Here is a 16176-nt window from a genome sequence, read left to right as displayed (position 1 = left end):
GAGGGATCGTGTCTGTTGCTCAGATGGGGATGGGAACGGGTTGTGGATATCTGAAACGCCTACATTTTTTCGTCTGGCACTTTTGTTTCCCTTGTAGTTTCATGATTCCAAACAGATTAGGAAATGGGGTAAAGAGAAAAACAAGAGAAAGTTAATGTCTAACACACTGAAAATCTGCAGTCAACACTTCTGTAGATTTAATTTATTTTAGCTTTAGTTTAAACTTACATTTTTTAGAATTGCCATTGGCAGACTGCAGGCACTGGCAATATGTCTTTGCCGTCTCCTTTCCTGTTGCAAGATGACCCAGATTTACAGGAGCAAACAAAAAAATACAAATCAGTTTGAGTGACATACTACATACTCCATTTTGTAACTATAGCATTTTAAACAACACATAGCTTTAATGTAGGTCTTTCAAAATACTTAATTTACCTTTACAGTTACAAGGTTTTCTGTTATGTCTCCGGGTAATGATTGGAAGTGAAGTCTGTGGATGTCCTCCAGAAGAGGCTGGGACACAATTCATATCAAACTCAGAAAAAAACACTTAACATGTCATTAAAACTAAACAAAGATAGATAAAGTTGACTAGCTTCTTATTAATGATGCAGTTGAATTGTGTTAAATAAAATCAATTTCCCATACCATTATTCCGAGACAGTTCATATACCTCAGGAACACCTTCAACAAAGTTATAAAAAAAATCTTAAAACAATACAAATAGGATATGAATGTGGTCAATTTATTAAAAGTATATCCTACCTTGAATTTGTTCAATGAGTATGAACAGGACAAGTATTGACAGCAAAAGAAGTCTTGATGCCATGTTGTAGGGAAGTCAGAACAATTCAGCGCTTCCAGGGAAAGAAATCCTGTTTTTGCACCAACTTCTGTTCCTCTGAAGGGAAGGAATCGACCTATCTCTTTATAAAGGTTGGTGCTGATGTCTGAAATCGGATCCATGGTCCATTCAGCACCTGCCAAAGGTATGAAGAGTTTCCCAACCATCACATTTAAAGTAGGAAAACAAACACATGCCAAGAAATCTGATCAAGGCTTTGATAAGATTTGCTGTAAGAAAATAAGGGCTCAGCATCACTCTGACCTCAATAACAAGGCTCTAGGGTGTCTCATTTTTTATGTGAAATCTGGTATTATTTTACTTTAAACTGCTGAGTGAGTTATAAAGAACTTTTCATCTTTCTTCTCTTAATCCAACTTGTGATTTTATTTGGTCTCATCGGTTACACTCTTTAATAAAGTTGTGAGAAATAAACAGTATGTTTGTGTAAAACTTGATTGGTTTGCAACTCATCCTGTACAAAGTTCTTGGCAAAAGCACTGTATGCTTCAAAATAAATTTTAAATTCAATCAAGGTTATGAATCCATCGGTCAAATCATCATCCCACTCTAGACTATCTGGATTTGTGTTTGCTATTATCAAGTAAAATTCTATTTTATTATTATGTAAGCTATGATGGTTGTTAGAAAACGTGTTTGTCTTTCAAAGACATTCATGTAATATTAGATAATTTTATTTTTAATTCTCAAGTTTTCGAAATGCATTTGCCTCTTCAGATTTGCGTTCTGAGACAAGAACAAACCAGTCGACCAGGCGCAGTTATTATCTTGTGAACATGATCTGTGAATGTGAACTCTTGCTGAACCTCACGGTTGGTAATCAGTCTTCGAAGACATGAAAATGCACAACAGTACTGCTTCAGTGGAATTCAAAATAAGTTAGTATAAACAGACCGTTTGGACAAATCAATCAGACACTAAAACCATATTGTTTTGAAATTTAATGCATTTCTATCATCACTTACACAATTATTCGTCCTGGACCATTTCAAGTTCCCATGGCACAATCGAAATCCAAGAGGCTCTCGGGCACGTTAGTGTGAAGTAAAACATTTTAAATCACAGAATGAGCCCTTATGCTGCAGAAAACATCTAATTTGAAGCACAAGCAACTAGATGAACACAATCTAATCAGATACATGTTTACTTGTCCCAAAAAAAAAAAAGTCACTAACATAAAACTCTACCGCGGTTACAATAAATGTAGGAAAAAGATAGAGGCAATAACAACATAATGAAAAGCAAGTAGACAGGTCAAATTTATACCATGTAAACAAAATCAAAACCTTTGGTCATTGAAATTAACATATACAAAAATATAAAGAAAAGAAAATCATAATGAAGTATACATTTTCACAACAGACACAGCAGGAAAAGAAGAGGCAGAGTTAGTATGATTGATAATGGTTGTGTTTTAGTTGGAGAAGTTGGATCCCTGTTTGATTCTGTGGATGTTGTGTCACTGGAAAATTCCTGGGCTAAAATGAAACTGAGTAAACAACAATATTCACAGTTCCATCATGGCTTTTCCTGTAACGAAGAGCCAAAATGACTTCCAAGAAAAGGGCCTAATAACAAGTAAAGGTGACTCAAGGAAACTAGTTCAACTGAGAAACAACTAAAATATGACAAGGGCAGCTACGTATGTCAAGTACGAAGCGGATTCTGGCACAAATCTGAGAAGTCTCAAAGCATTTTCCAACTAGATCCTTGCCTTATTTTGTCTGAAAGACACCGTATTCGTGGGTTTTCTTCATCAGTCCTTCTATGAAGTCAATATCACAAGATACAACAAGTTTAAATATTTTTTAAGCGTCTTAGCTGAAGGGATTAAATTTGCTGCATGTGACTAAAGAAAGCTTTGATTGTGACATGACAAGTAATGTTGAGACCTACAGAATATATTCATTAAACTCAAAAGATGCTGCATATTTGTAAAATTTTCATTCATATCCACTGACTATCTGAACCAATGTATTGTCTTTTATTTTATTTATTTTTACATTGCTTTAATTGGCATCCTGAAGATACCCTCATCATATTGATTCACTGTTTCTAATGACAATAAAAGGAAATTATAAGTTTTATGGAAAAAGGGGAAACAGAAGACAAAATACTTAAGGAGGACATTGTCTGTCTCTCTCTCTCTCTCTCTCTCTCTCTCTCTCTCTCTCTCTCTCTCTCTCTCTCTCTCTCTCTCTAGCACAACACATTTCATTTTTGACTATCGTAAACACACAAAAATCTTGTAGTCCCATTATCAGCAACAGTGGTCACCAACCCTGGTTTCAGAGAAGACTTGCACAGTTTAGGTGCTGCACTTAACACTTATTAGCTAACCCTATTCACAGTGCAGTCTTAAACAGCTCAGGGCAGTGATCTCTGGAATCAGGGACAAGGACCACTGCTGTAGTGTATACTTGTGTTTGTAACCTCGGCGTTCAGTTCTCAGCAGGTTTTTCCAACAGAGATTTGATATGGGCGTGCAGAGGTTCACATACAGCCTGGTAGCCGTGAGGGGTCAGGTGAAGGTAGTCGTACATGTCCTGGTGGGAGATGCTCCCGTCAGAAAGGACAAAGCCGGGGTCCACGTTCAGAAAGGAGCCATGGGGAAGCGATGATAAGGCATCTTGGACGAGCTTGTTCACCTTGGCGTTTCGCTCTCGCAGAGGGTTTGGCATTTTACCTCTTGGCAGTAAACCCTGAAAAACAGATGTTGTAATGTCCTTAGAATATTTTTATTTTTTTAAATTAAATTAATCAACTACTGACATTTCATCTCATCTCTCTCCAAAGCATTTAAAGCGTTTTAAATGTGGTCTGTCAAATATTTTCATATGTTGTTAGTGCTAAATGTCTTTAGCATTCTGTTTAACCTTATTCCAAAAAAATAAGCTGCACCTAAAAAGGTTGACATCACTCTGTAGTTTGACGGTTCCATGAATTTCATTTGTCATTTTCAACCAACAACGTCCTTAAAGGAATGAATCAGAAAAAAAAAACATACAAGTACAAGCGTGTGAGCATTGGGGAGCCTGTTGTGAATGAGCTGGACGATCGCCATGATCCCACCACAGATCTGTTCAGGTGTGTGACCGTGATTGTTCGTTCCGACCCACAGCACTACGACCTACAGCAACGAAAGAAGTCAGGAGACAAAGATGGAGAACATGTCACTGACAGTTTGGTGTCAAGGTACGTGAAATTTGGATTTTAGCACATAATCAGTCTTTTGTGTACAAGCATGCGCATGTTTGCTATATTTGGTAGTGTTTTCAACCTTTGGGCTGATGTTATCCAGTTCACCGTTGCTCAGTCTCCACAGCACATGCTGTGTTGCATCACCACCCACCCCAAAGTTAAGGCAGTGGAGAGGAGAAAACAGCTGCCGCCAAATCTGCAAGCAAAAATAAAAAATTTAAATTAAAAAGGAGACACATAAAGTCACCAGTCTTTAAGAAATCACAAACACATCAAAGCAGATGCATACAGCTAGGTTCATATACACTTAAAAAATGATGATGCATTTTTACCTTTTAATAAATAATAAATACAGGTTTAAAGTGCAGCTTTAATGTGAGGATACTCTAATCTAAACTGGAGAGAAGGTTTAGAAATTACAGCCTTTTAATAAACAGAGCTAACTTTTTCTGGAGCTTAGTTGTAATAATAAATAATTAAAAAATGTTGTTGTTGTTAATTAACCCTGTAAACAGCCTGAAGTTTGGAACCCATTGACACACAAACACTATACATTTATTTCTTCATTTTTCTGGTGTTTCCTCAGGCCTTTACTGCAGTTTGTTGTTGTCGGTTATCTTTCTCCTTCTATGTTTAGTTTGTCTTCAGTAAGTGAAAAAGCTCTTTGTCTGGTTGGAATCATGTGACTGCTTTAGTCACCGTCGCATATTGTACTTCTGCTTACAACATATCCTTTTATATAAGCTTTTCTCTGTGCTCTTCCAGTCTGCTGTGGGTCATCTTTCATATGGAGTTTTATTCAGTCAACTTCACTGATTTTTTTCTGAATCTAAAAGAAATAGTTATCTCTGTGGGCTTTTTTCCTGTAATACCATCCATAAACAATAGTGATCTGGTGCCAAAGGAAGGTGTTAATGCTCATGCCTTTATGATCCTGAAGTTATAGATCACTGCTGTCTTTATCTGACAGCTAGGCCTTTTTAATGTTCTTAAGCTCACTTGGACATTATTTATTTTCTCAGAATTTGTTATTTGGCCTGTCCTAATGTTCCTGCAATCTTGAATGGATTTATTTGTTTTTTTGCAAGTTAAAGATGACCTGATTTGCGTGCAGTGAGAGCTAATTTGACAGCAAAATGTACATAATTTCTTTGTGTGTGTCAAATCTCCAACAGAATTTGAGTCCCTGAACAAAGGAGTTTGATATATCATTCCAATTTATATTAACTTGAAAATAAATATGAACACACTTACGTACAAAAATGTTTACTTCAGTATGCACGTTCAGCAGTTTTGCTGTACTTCTATACATATCAGTCTTTATTGCAATACTTTTTAAATGTTGTTTATATACTGCTTAGGTTACTGTTGCTAAAAATGGTTCTAAGTTTAGGCATTTTTTATTTCATACTCAGTATTTTATCCTTTTCATATAATATCTTTAATTTCAGATTGTACATGCTATTTTTGACTTCTGCCTTTAGCACAGTGTCTTTATTACTTGATGCTGTGACAAAAGGTTTCCATCAGGTGATGAATAAAATAAATATCTCTTTATCCAATGGTAAATGTTAATAAGAACATGTATATGATACATTTTTTTACCCAGCTGTATATAAATGTGATCAGTGCTTTACCCCAAACTGATGCATGAGTTGAACGAGAGAGTCTCCCACAAACAGGACATCAGGTTCTTTGTCTTTGCTGTACGATACGAAGCCATTGTGCTGCAAACAGGACAGAAAAGAGCAAAAACATTCAGACTACAACACAAACATGCATATTTTTTCACACACAAAAAAAAACTTTAAATGATTGGTGCTTATTTTGTTTATGCAATCTCAGATAGTATTTGTTTAAGTTAAGGCTGTGTTAATATCAGGGCAGGCTCTTTGTAAATTTGATTTTAATCTAAAACTAATCAAAAACATTGGGGAAATATTAGAGAACAATTTAGCTTTATAAATTACAATAAACGCGACATGGAGCCTCACATAGCACTCAAAATCCTATGGCAAACACATTTTAGTAGAACTCAGTAACAATCTAGACGAACAATCATGACGAGAAGGTCTTATTTGTTTATTTACGTACCAGAGACATCCATCGTCCATCTCCCTGAGTGTCTTCACAGGGAGTGGGTGTGGCGGCTGGGTTTGAGTCTTCTGCACTCATTATTTGGCTTTGCTAGTATTACAAATCGTCCACGTAGACTTTTGTTAAAATATATGTTTTGTTAACAAACAGCAAACCGGTTGGTCGATAGCCTTTTGCCCTGACTGCAAGCAAAATATATTATCTTTGGGGGTTGCCTGAATTAGCCACAGCAGCTAGCCTATTGGTACAGAGGATATGTGCAGCTTAAAAGATAAAGACCAGGCACAGAATTGATTAAAAGGCAGTATTGTGGAAGATTTTGAACGCAATAGCTTCAAAACATAGCTACATTGAGAGATATAAATGTACAATAAGCCCCATTAAATCAAAAATATCCGTTATGTTACCAATTCCGTGACAGGAAGTTAATTTTATCGTGTACGACTGGACCATTGTCCTCCATGAGCAACAATATGAACAATTTTGACTACTTGGCATTTTCGCTAATACTGCTGCCGGTACTACATATTTTAGGTTTAATTTTAAAACATGTTTTATAAATAAATTAAAAATAAAGTGTATTTTAAAAGGTAATGTAGTTACGAACTATCGAGCGTCCCCCCAAGTTTTTGTGAAAATGGATTTGCCTTCTTGTGAGTGCTCGTGAGAGTTGGAGCTGCTCAAAGAAACGCAGCTGCGCTTTGTTGCCGAGCAACGACTTACAATCAAATGCGACAAAAATCGGACCATTTTGGTAAGCATTCTGTGTTAACTACTTATTTATCAATATAAAGCAGCTTCGCTAATTCATTCATATTGTTTAGCTCTATGTGTGTGTATGTTATGGTCAGTTTTTTTAGTAGTTAGAGCTGTAACTTTATACTATCGAAATAAATGCTTCATACACGTGTGCTTTACGTTAGATTACGCCTGGTGGTTAATGCTACCTGCTTGCTAACAGTTAGCCAAGTCGACAAAAATAAATCAAAATATGAGTTTTCCGTTCCCGCAGGGGGCGCACGAAGGCAGTTTTAGTCTCCAAAGTAATATGAAACTTGTTACTGCCTATTATTATCTACTTTAAATTATTTTTTCGTTATTACTCAGTTTTTAAACAGGGTTGTAGGGGCTTTTCTGTATGTAGTTGTATATTTTTGTATTTCCTCATCTGCAGGTTTAGTCACAGTGTGTGAGTCATTTGGTCAGAGCTGTCTGCTTTGCTGCATAAGGTCCTTGTTAAACTTTACTGTTTTTTGTTTTTTTTTGGCTGACACATATAGGAGTGACATACAGTAATAAGATAATGTAGCATTATTATGGCTTCTACATACTAGTGTATATATTTGGCTCATTGCAGTGTGTAAAATGTAAAGTTCTTCAGCATAGTTTACATTAAACAATTAATTTAAACATTGTCTTTTTAAAATGATTGTTTCTGATAACTGTCTATAAACGCAGAACAGATTAGTCCAGACCAACAAGCCAAGCTGCTTTTATGGGGTTAACACCTCTGCACAGCCACACAGTGCTCTTATTTCGTATGTGCCTGCTTTGTGGTTTTAGGTGTCAGCATCTGAAAGGGTTATGACAGGCATTAGCTCAGAGCAGGCTGTTGCACTTCTTTGAAACCTGATGTGTTTCTTGTTCACTGAATCCCCATTTACCAGAAGGTGAAAAAATTAACTTTGTCAACTTGTGCATCATGTTGTTCCTTGATTATGTCTGAAATTCATTTCAGTTTAACTGTATTAGAATTTGCAGGCTGTCTGAAAGTTTCGCTAGTTTATGGTTCTTTCACAGAAATTTGCAGATTTTAACCTTGCCCGTATCTTTCAACCACTGGCATTTTAATATGTGTAGCAATATTTAAAGCAGACACTGCTGCAGTGATGCTACATTCTTTAGATGTGTTCTATTCATGCTTATCTAATCACACATGTATTTTTGCTTGGTATTATCTTTCCACAGAACCCTTTGCAGCATGAGCCACACGTGTGGCAGGGTTTCATCAGAAAAGAGATTAAAAGCTTTTAAACCACAGTCAAAAACTACAGATAAAAGGTGTTGCTCTGTGACCACGTTGACTACAGACTCTAAGTATTTTTACCACTCTAATAAGACAGATGGGCAGCACAAAATAAAACGTCTAAAGACCCGCAAGGAAAGAAGTCAGATGAGAGGTGGTTGTAAAGAGACTCTAAAGACCAAACCGTGTCACCAACACTGTCATCGCCAAAGCAGGAAAGATGCTGCGTTTTTGCAGAATTGTTGTCACAATAGTTATAACTGGACTTCAAGGAGAATTACGCCCATTCTTAGTGCCGTTCCCGCTGCACGGGAGCCAAGTATCATCACAGACAGTCGCCTGATTGGTCACCATGGACTATTCAACCATGAAGTGAAGTCAATTGATATTGAACGCTTGCTAAGTAAACAAAACAAACTTGAGCAAAGCGGACAGAAAGTAACAGAAGACAACAATAACACCTCAAATCTGTCTTCAGCATCTCACATTCCAGCTCTGCTCTCCGGTGATGGTTTGTTGGGTGCTGATGCAGATGATGATGAGGAGCCAACTAGTAATAAAGCAGGGCCTGTTGCAAAGACCCAAGAGACAGATAGGAAAAACCTTCAGGGATCAGAAATCACACCAGATCAGAGACCGCAACAACAAATTGATCATTTGTCTGCAAGCTTTGAAACCATCCTCCCATCTAAACACAGCCCTCACAGTGAAGACACAAACACAAAATATTTTAAGCCTGAAAAGAAAAGAACACGTCAACTCACTCCTCCGGACAAAGACGATGTGATGACCAGGAACAGAAAAATAATTACTGATCCTGAGCAACCTCATGAGAACCAAGACCCCCAGACCCAAGCAGACGGTCTCAAACCAAGTCCACCTCAAACCTCCAGCTCACCCACTGCTGAGAGCTCTGACATGCAACACAGAAGACCAGATCCTGAATGTGTATCAAAGACTATCACTGCAGTGGCAGAACGTCTGTGTGGGTCTCTGCGTCTCTCGGCTCTAAAACAAAGCAACTTGGTGGCAAAAAAAAACAGGAAGTTGCTCCTAAAATCCCTGCAGGAGCGGCACGGCCCCTGGCTTCAAGCAAACCTCCTTGAGGTGCAACGATATGTTGGATGTGATATTAACCCCACACAGGCCATCCTGGACCACCAGCGAATGATGGAAGAAGATCAGATTTTACTTGCAGGTTAGAGATTATTGTGTATTAATACCTAATATTGTAATATATTCAGTCAAAAACCCTCCTAAGAAATATTGTGGGTCACAGTTTTAACACAATATTTGAATAAAAAGATAAATTTGGTCAAAATTATTGACAATAACTTGTTTAAATGGTAAAAACCTGAACTGTGTATATTTAACTTATAAATATTCAAACCAAGTATACGTTTTGACCTTTAAGTTAATGTTACATGGTGATAATAACTTAATTACCTACTGTATCTTGTGCCTCTTATGGAGCTTTGAGCACATATTATTCAGACCGAATAAGTTCTCACTTTTATAAACATCCCTGCTAATGGAACCTTGAAATGATAAAATGCCTTGAAAAATAGAAATCTCTGTTGTGTTTATCAATTCTGTTGTTTTAACAACTTTATTTGTCAGCTCTAGTTGCAGGTACACGGCTTCCTCCTCTAGTTCATAAATGTCTTCTAAAGATAAACATTTTTAAATAATACCTTTGTTTATTTTGAAAATTAAAAAATTCAGATTGTTTTCCTCTAAGTGTTCTAAATTAAAATGTTTTAAACAGTTATTTAAAGTTAAAACTGCTGAAGAAATAGATTATTATTATTTTTATGTTGTTTATATTAGCAACCAAGGCATGTTAAAAAATTGTAAAGTTATCCAGAATTTTATTTTATTTTTCATTTTTTTGGAGCTGAATGAGAGAAGCTGAACAGCATGGATACACATCAGATTGCATAACTGTTATCTTGGTGTAAAAAAGTAGTTGCATGCAGCATAGAGTTCAACAGCGGTTTTGTTGTTCTTGTTTTTTTTTAGAAACATCTGTCCAAAAAACAGGAAGTGGTCATTTTACCTGGGAGTTCAGTCCACAGCCACATCAGAGTCAGCAACAGGTTAGAAGCTAACTAACAAAAAATTTTTGGAGTCATGTAGTGAAGCAGATTTCTCATTTTAATACATGTGCAATGCAAATTATACCAAATATATATATATTATGCGTAATAATAATTTCTTATGTTTTATTCACAGATTGTTGAGGACTTGACAAGCCCTATGGATACATCTGTTCATTGTTTTGATGAAACTTTCAGACCTAGTTTGTCTCGTCACTTCTACACGGACTTGGAGCCACCTGGAGCTGCGACAGGGGACTTGTTTTCTCCTTCCTCAAAGTTATTTCAAAAGGAAAAAGTTTCATCACCTGAGCTCTGGGAAGATTTCAACTCTAAAAGTGAAGAAGCAGTTTTTTTTGATTCCTTTCCAAACAGCTTCATGAACCACACCAGAGGAGGAGGTGACGAGATGACCTTTGAACTGCAGAAAGACTACATCGAAATTCAGCCGTTTCCCTTTCAAGATGGACTTTCAGCCAATCCAATGCAATTTCCTCAGGAACAAGACCCGTTTGAACCTGACATTTACTCATTACCCACCCAAATTCATCCCCACCCTCAGAGCAGTCACTTTCAGCCTTTTGATCAGCTTTCCACTTACCCAACCTTCAGGTCCCGTGGCACTGACATGATGCATTACCCCCCATCCCACATGCTTGAAAGAAGCCTAACACCCCCACCTTCTTCTTTACAGAGCCCTGAACACTGGTCTTTTCCTCCAATGAGACTGTACTAATGTGTGGGTAAAATCTGCATGGACACAAATCTTTCAGGACTTTCTATTCTTATGTCTGTCCTCTTGTATTTTATTAAAACCTGCCTTAAATAGAAAAGCACCAGCTGTCACCACAAAATGCTTCTTTAGTTCCGTTTATGCTTAAAGAAACACCCAATTATGCATTGTTTGCATTTTCAAAGCATTTTATTATGCAGAACTCTACATTAAATGCACATGCTAAAATGAAAAAAATCTCTATAAAGCATGATTTTTAGTTGAAGCGGTGCAATTTTGAAAACTATTTGATTCTTGTTGTGTATACTATGTACAAAACAGTATGTTTGGAAATTCTATAACAGGAAAATCTCAAAACTGGTATCGAGCATTAGTAAATACCAACCTAAACTGATCACAAAGTGTTAAGTATAAAACAGACTTTTTGTGTTTAATAAAAGAAAAACATGTCTTAGATTTTACAGTTACACAGTGTATTCAAGCCCAGCAAGAAATGGAATACTGTTTTTCTTTTAATAGTAAAGCTTAAATAAAATTATCTTTTTATGGTAGCTTTGATTAGCTTTTATTTGTTAGCTGATTGTCAAAATGTTAAGTTTCAAAGTCTTTATTTTCGTCATCCTCCTCTCTTTCCAGTTTGCTCCCTGCTTTCATTGCCCGGCGAAGCTTATTCCAGAACAGCTCCTGGGCCTGCAGAGGATTGCTGCAGTCTGAGCCAGGCCACTGCAGATAAGTCTTTTTTAGCATCACTTTCCTCATGCGATGATAGGATGACAGCTGCCTCTCAGAGATCGGCTCCAGAACCACGAGCAGGAGAACGTCTCTGTGCTCATCGAAGAGTCTGTAGCTGGCGAGTTGAATTTCCAGAGAGCACCACTCGCTCCGTAGGAAGTTTCTGCTCAGCACGCAGATTGTTTTACGGCTGCTGTATACCGCGGAGACGATGTTGTCCACAATGTTGCGGCCCAACTCAAAATCCCTGTGATGCAGGCAGAGTTTAAAGAACGACCCATTTCCCTCCAGGTTGGGTAGTAATTCATTCATAACCCATTCTTCATCAGAAAAGTTGTAGGAGATAAAGGCGTCATATTTGCAATTTTCCTCTTTCTCTCTGAGTCTGCTCCAGTGATCACTAAACCAGGAACGGAAGACATAGTAGCTGTACTTAATTTTCCAGTAGAGTTTGACATAGAGTAAAGGAATGAGTGTAAATAGGAAGACTGCAGCTGCAGTGCTGAAAAACATGTACTTTCCCAGATCTATGTAACAAACTTTGGTATCAAAGTTGTGAAATTTGAGCCTTTTGTCCTGTTGGCAAATCAGGTTGTAGAGATAGACCACCTGAACGTTTGGGCTGTTCACTGTATAATTTTGCAGGAATTTGTTTTGGCAGGTGCAGCTCAGAGGAATATTGCGAAGGTCAAGGTAGTTGAGTTTAGGTAAACTCTCTAACGCGTCGACAGGAATGCTTTGCATCACATTGCGATTCATCTGAAGAACACGTAACTGTGTCAGATTTCCAAAAACTTCCTTGGAAAAGTTCTGAAGTCCCATATTTTCTAGAATCAATGTGGTCAAATTTCTGAGATTTTTAAAGATGCCTGGTTCTAACTGGGTCACTCCAGCACAGCAGTTATCCAGCGTGAGAAAACGTAAGCCAGTCAGATCGTCAAAGGCATCCGGAGGAAGATGAACGATATTATTGTGGGTGAGATACAAAGAATTCAGTGAGTGGAGGCCTCGAAATAAGGTGTGAGGTAATACCGTGAGACCATAATTTCGTTGCCCGTTCAGTTTTAGATCTGTGAGTTTGCGGAGTTTTGCAAATGGGGAAATACTCTTTTCTTTGAAAAAGCGGATCTGATTACTTGCTAAATCCAGCACAGTGAGCGTGTCTTGGAAGGCGTAATAGAAGGAAGAATCAATCTGTTTTAGGTTGTTTCCATCTAGGTATAATTTAGACAAACTTTTTAGTCCATCAAGGCCAGACTGCTGAAAATGGGTGATCTTATTACCTCCAAGGTCCAATGTATTTAAGTTTTTTAGGTTACAAAAGGTTCCTTTAAAAATGACAGAAATGCGGTTATTGCGCAGATGAAGGATTTTCAGATTGACGTTCTCTTTAAATGTTTCCTGATACAAATCAGTCAAGAGGTTATTGTCCAGTCGGAGGAGCTCAAGTTGTTTTAGACCTAGAAAGGCTTTTGGATGCAGTAATGCTATCGTGTTTATGTTGAGTTTCAGTATCCTAATATTTGGTGTCTGAATGAAAGCCCAAGCGCCGACAGATTGAATGCGGTTGTAGCGATAGTTCAGTTCGTCCAAACTTTTGAACGGAAACATTTTTTGCTTTTTACAGTATGGGAGAGAGGAAAGATGGTTGTGCTCTACAATAAACTTAGTAATACCTGCTTGATTATAGAGAAAGTGCAGGCATTCTATTGACTTCAGTCCATTGAAGGATAAGTCCAAAAATCCAGTAATTTTAGGACAGTGGGAGAGTTTGACGTTTGTTAGATTCTTAATACCGTTATAATGTAGTCGAACATGTTTGATCCTTTTAAGCCTTGTTTTCAGTATTTTGCAAAGTTCCATGATATGGCTGGGAGTCTTTAAACCAGTGCCAGAGAAATCCACAGAACCTGCATTGATGTTGCTGATGTTTAAAAATTTCGCTATTTTGACTTTTGTCGATTTCAAACGCAGACTCCTTAAGCTGCTCAAATCCACTCCCTGAAAAGCCTTGGTATGTAGCCTAAGATTGTTTGACAAATCAAGCAGGTTGACAAACTTGAGAAATGATAACTTGCATCCTAAAGTATGTAAGTTATTTCTACACAGAAACAACATGCTGAGGGACTGAGGCAGAGACACGTTTGAGTGGTGGAGAGAAGTCAGGTTGTTAGAACAAAGGTCCAGTGTTTTCAGTTTCTTTAGATGTGATACAGATTTCACAATCTCTGAGAAATTTATGAGACAGTTATTCCTCAAGAGTAAAGTGTTTAGATTATGTACACCAAAGAAAATGCCCTCAGGAAACTTCTTTAACTTGTTGTTTGCCAGAGAGAGGTCGGTGAGGTTGTGAAGGTCTTCAAACAATGAAGCGCGGAGCTCTGAGAAGTGGTTAAAGGACAAATTCAAATACTTAAGTTGATGTAAGTTTCGGAAAGCCAAGGAATCAAAGTCACTCAACTGGTTTTGATCCAGTCTGAGGTTCTGCAGGTTTGGTAGATGAACAAAGCTGTTGTTGGGAATGCGCCGCAGTGGGTTGAAGATGATTGTGAGATTGACGACAGATCTTGGCAGGTCGTTTACTATAGCAGACACGTGCTCGTCCCTTCGACATTTGCAGCTGAAGCTTTTCCTGTTCGAGTGGGGCTCTGCAATGCAGTTGTGAAAGCTGTAGCCACCGACGAGCTGAACACCAACGACAGCAAACATGAGTAGCCACAGCTGAGGAGTTGGAGAAGCCATTCTGACTTGTTGCAGTCCCACAAAACAGACTTTTTAAAATATTTTGGTGCGTTTCAGTGACAGCTTCAGTATAATGTTGGGTTGCAGATCAGGTGAAGGAATCTAAGAACAGAAAAAAATGTTCAAATCAGATGTAGACCAAACTCTCAAACACGACCTGTTCAAAGGACATTCAGTCAGTCAAAGCAGAACAGTCTAATTAAAAACCAACAGCACCTGTATTTGCTACCTCACCTTCTTCCGTTTTATTTAGGACCTTATTAATAAGATGAAGTGAGATGTCCCTGATACATGTTATTATACACGTACAGTAGAGTTTTAGCAGAACTAATATTTCAGAAGAAATCCCTGATGTTCAGTACTGTGCAGATGTCTTGAGTCACCCATCATTTTTTATTATTATTATTATTTTGGTTTCAACTAAAAATTTTAGTTATTGTTTAAACTGGTCTTAATCTACAGTTTGTCAGGTTTGCCGAGTTTTCCTTTGGACTTTGGCTTTTTTCCACTCATTTTCTGTCCAGTACCTGAGTGCTTTTGTTTGTTTAACCACTTAACTCTCCTATAAATCACTCTGAATGAAAAGGTTCCTAAATTCAAGGTGTGAACTTGGTTTCTGTCTAAACATAACAGACAACTTAGCAAAGAACCAGTTTTAAATGGGATGTTTAGGCATTTTGTTATCAGTAAGCCATCAAAACAAAACGTGTTTATATTTCTTTAGCTGAATATGTGAAAAATACCAAAGATAACACAGACATAAAATAGTATTTAGCACCATAAAGGTGATTCCTAAAGCATTAGTAGCTGAAAACTTGGCAGCGGTTAGATGATTAACTAAATTATGATGCATTTCTCAGGTTTTCTGTTTTGTTTTTGATTTTATTTCATAAGAACACAACTTTCAAATACTGGTAATCTACTGGAGATATTTTTCCGACCTTTTTTTTTCTTTACTATCTCCTGTTTTAAATCAAACTGCACAAAATGCCGTCATAATCAGTCACAGCTGGACAAAAAAATGCAGCCGAAGTCCAAAGAAAACTTGGAAAGACCTACAAAAAGTCTGGACTGCTATTGATCCAAACTGCTTTACTAGAAAGTCTGTCTCCTTATGGTACATTTAAAAATAAAATGAACAGAAAGCTTGAAGAAAAAGCTGTACCTTCAGCTAACTCTTTAAACAGTAGATGTTAGTGGGACTTACCGAAAGCAAACTGCAGCTTCACCTGTTCGTTGTTGGAGTCTCAGGTAAAATTGTCATCATATTTTAAGCTGTGATTGCAGTTATCAAGAACTTGGAACGTTCCCACAAAAAAAAAAAACCTTGCTTCCTCTTTTGTAATACTTTCATATCCCTGCAGCACCTTTTCCTCCCCCTTCCACAAACAAATGTTCATAACTGCACTCTAAATGGTAAAAAACAGTTTATTGGTGTCATTTTAGTATAGTGGCAAATAAGAGTTACAGTAAAAACATTATTTCCCTCCTCTTTTTTACACATTACCTCTAATAATGTTAATAATCTTAATCTCTTACCTGCTCAGATGAACGCCGTTTGATCCTTTTTGTCTGTGTAGAGAGCTTTGTCGCATGACTAGAGTAAATCCACACAGCCAGAAAGAGGAAGATGAGTCTAACCCTCGTCTCATTCTAGACTGCTGCAAATGACATTAGAAAT

The 16176-nt window shown here is 37.4% G+C and overlaps 3 protein-coding genes across 4 annotated transcripts; 1 reads left to right on the top strand and 2 right to left on the bottom strand.

The window, feature by feature from the left end:
* Positions 1-3059: 3059 nt before the first annotated feature.
* pafah1b3 lies at positions 3060-6631 on the bottom strand. Its single transcript, XM_017415595.3, has 5 exons — positions 6161-6631; positions 5704-5793; positions 4146-4262; positions 3873-3995; positions 3060-3567 (listed from the first exon to the last, which is right to left on the bottom strand). The coding sequence occupies exons 1-5, from the start codon at positions 6239-6241 to the stop codon at positions 3307-3309; spliced, it is 672 nt and encodes a 223-aa protein (XP_017271084.1). The 5' UTR covers positions 6242-6631; the 3' UTR covers positions 3060-3306.
* A 178-nt stretch (positions 6632-6809) lies between these two features.
* On the top strand, positions 6810-11572 carry si:dkey-250k15.4. Its single transcript, XM_017415594.3, has 4 exons — positions 6810-6917; positions 8132-9387; positions 10212-10288; positions 10425-11572. The coding sequence occupies exons 2-4, from the start codon at positions 8145-8147 to the stop codon at positions 11022-11024; spliced, it is 1920 nt and encodes a 639-aa protein (XP_017271083.1). The 5' UTR covers positions 6810-6917; positions 8132-8144; the 3' UTR covers positions 11025-11572.
* tlr21 (toll-like receptor 21) lies at positions 11192-16157 on the bottom strand. 2 transcript variants are annotated; one of them, XM_037980451.1, is made up of 2 exons: positions 16035-16157; positions 11192-14597 (listed from the first exon to the last, which is right to left on the bottom strand). In XM_037980451.1, exon 2 carries the CDS (start codon positions 14493-14495, stop codon positions 11613-11615), a length of 2883 nt encoding a protein of 960 aa, XP_037836379.1. In that variant the 5' UTR covers positions 14496-14597; positions 16035-16157; the 3' UTR covers positions 11192-11612. The 2 variants fall into 2 exon arrangements, with proteins under 2 accessions (XP_037836379.1, XP_017271082.1); XM_017415593.3 differs by lacking the exon at positions 16035-16157 and adding an exon at positions 15703-16017.
* Between the last annotated feature and the right edge of the window lie 19 nt (positions 16158-16176).

This window comes from Kryptolebias marmoratus, linkage group LG16, assembly GCF_001649575.2.
Source record: "Kryptolebias marmoratus isolate JLee-2015 linkage group LG16, ASM164957v2, whole genome shotgun sequence".
Taxonomy (NCBI): Eukaryota; Metazoa; Chordata; class Actinopteri; order Cyprinodontiformes; family Rivulidae; genus Kryptolebias; species Kryptolebias marmoratus.
Note: the sequence above shows the minus strand (reverse complement) of the source record. Positions and strands in the feature narration are given on the sequence as shown.

Coding starts and splice junctions, on each gene's coding strand:
- pafah1b3 (XM_017415595.3), bottom strand. CDS start 6,241: ATGAGTGCAGAAGACTCAAACCCAGCCGCCACACCCACTCCCTGTGAA. Junction 5,794..6,160: donor ATGGACGATGGATGTCTCTG/GTACGTAAATAA, acceptor TCCTGTTTGCAG/CACAATGGCTTCGTATCGTA. Junction 3,996..4,145: donor TGGATAACATCAGCCCAAAG/GTTGAAAACACT, acceptor TCGTTGCTGTAG/GTCGTAGTGCTGTGGGTCGG.
- si:dkey-250k15.4 (XM_017415594.3), top strand. CDS start 8,145: ATGAGCCACACGTGTGGCAGGGTTTCATCAGAAAAGAGATTAAAAGCT. Junction 9,388..10,211: donor AGATCAGATTTTACTTGCAG/GTTAGAGATTAT, acceptor GTTTTTTTTTAG/AAACATCTGTCCAAAAAACA. Junction 10,289..10,424: donor CACATCAGAGTCAGCAACAG/GTTAGAAGCTAA, acceptor TTTTATTCACAG/ATTGTTGAGGACTTGACAAG.
- tlr21 (XM_037980451.1), bottom strand. CDS start 14,495: ATGGCTTCTCCAACTCCTCAGCTGTGGCTACTCATGTTTGCTGTCGTT.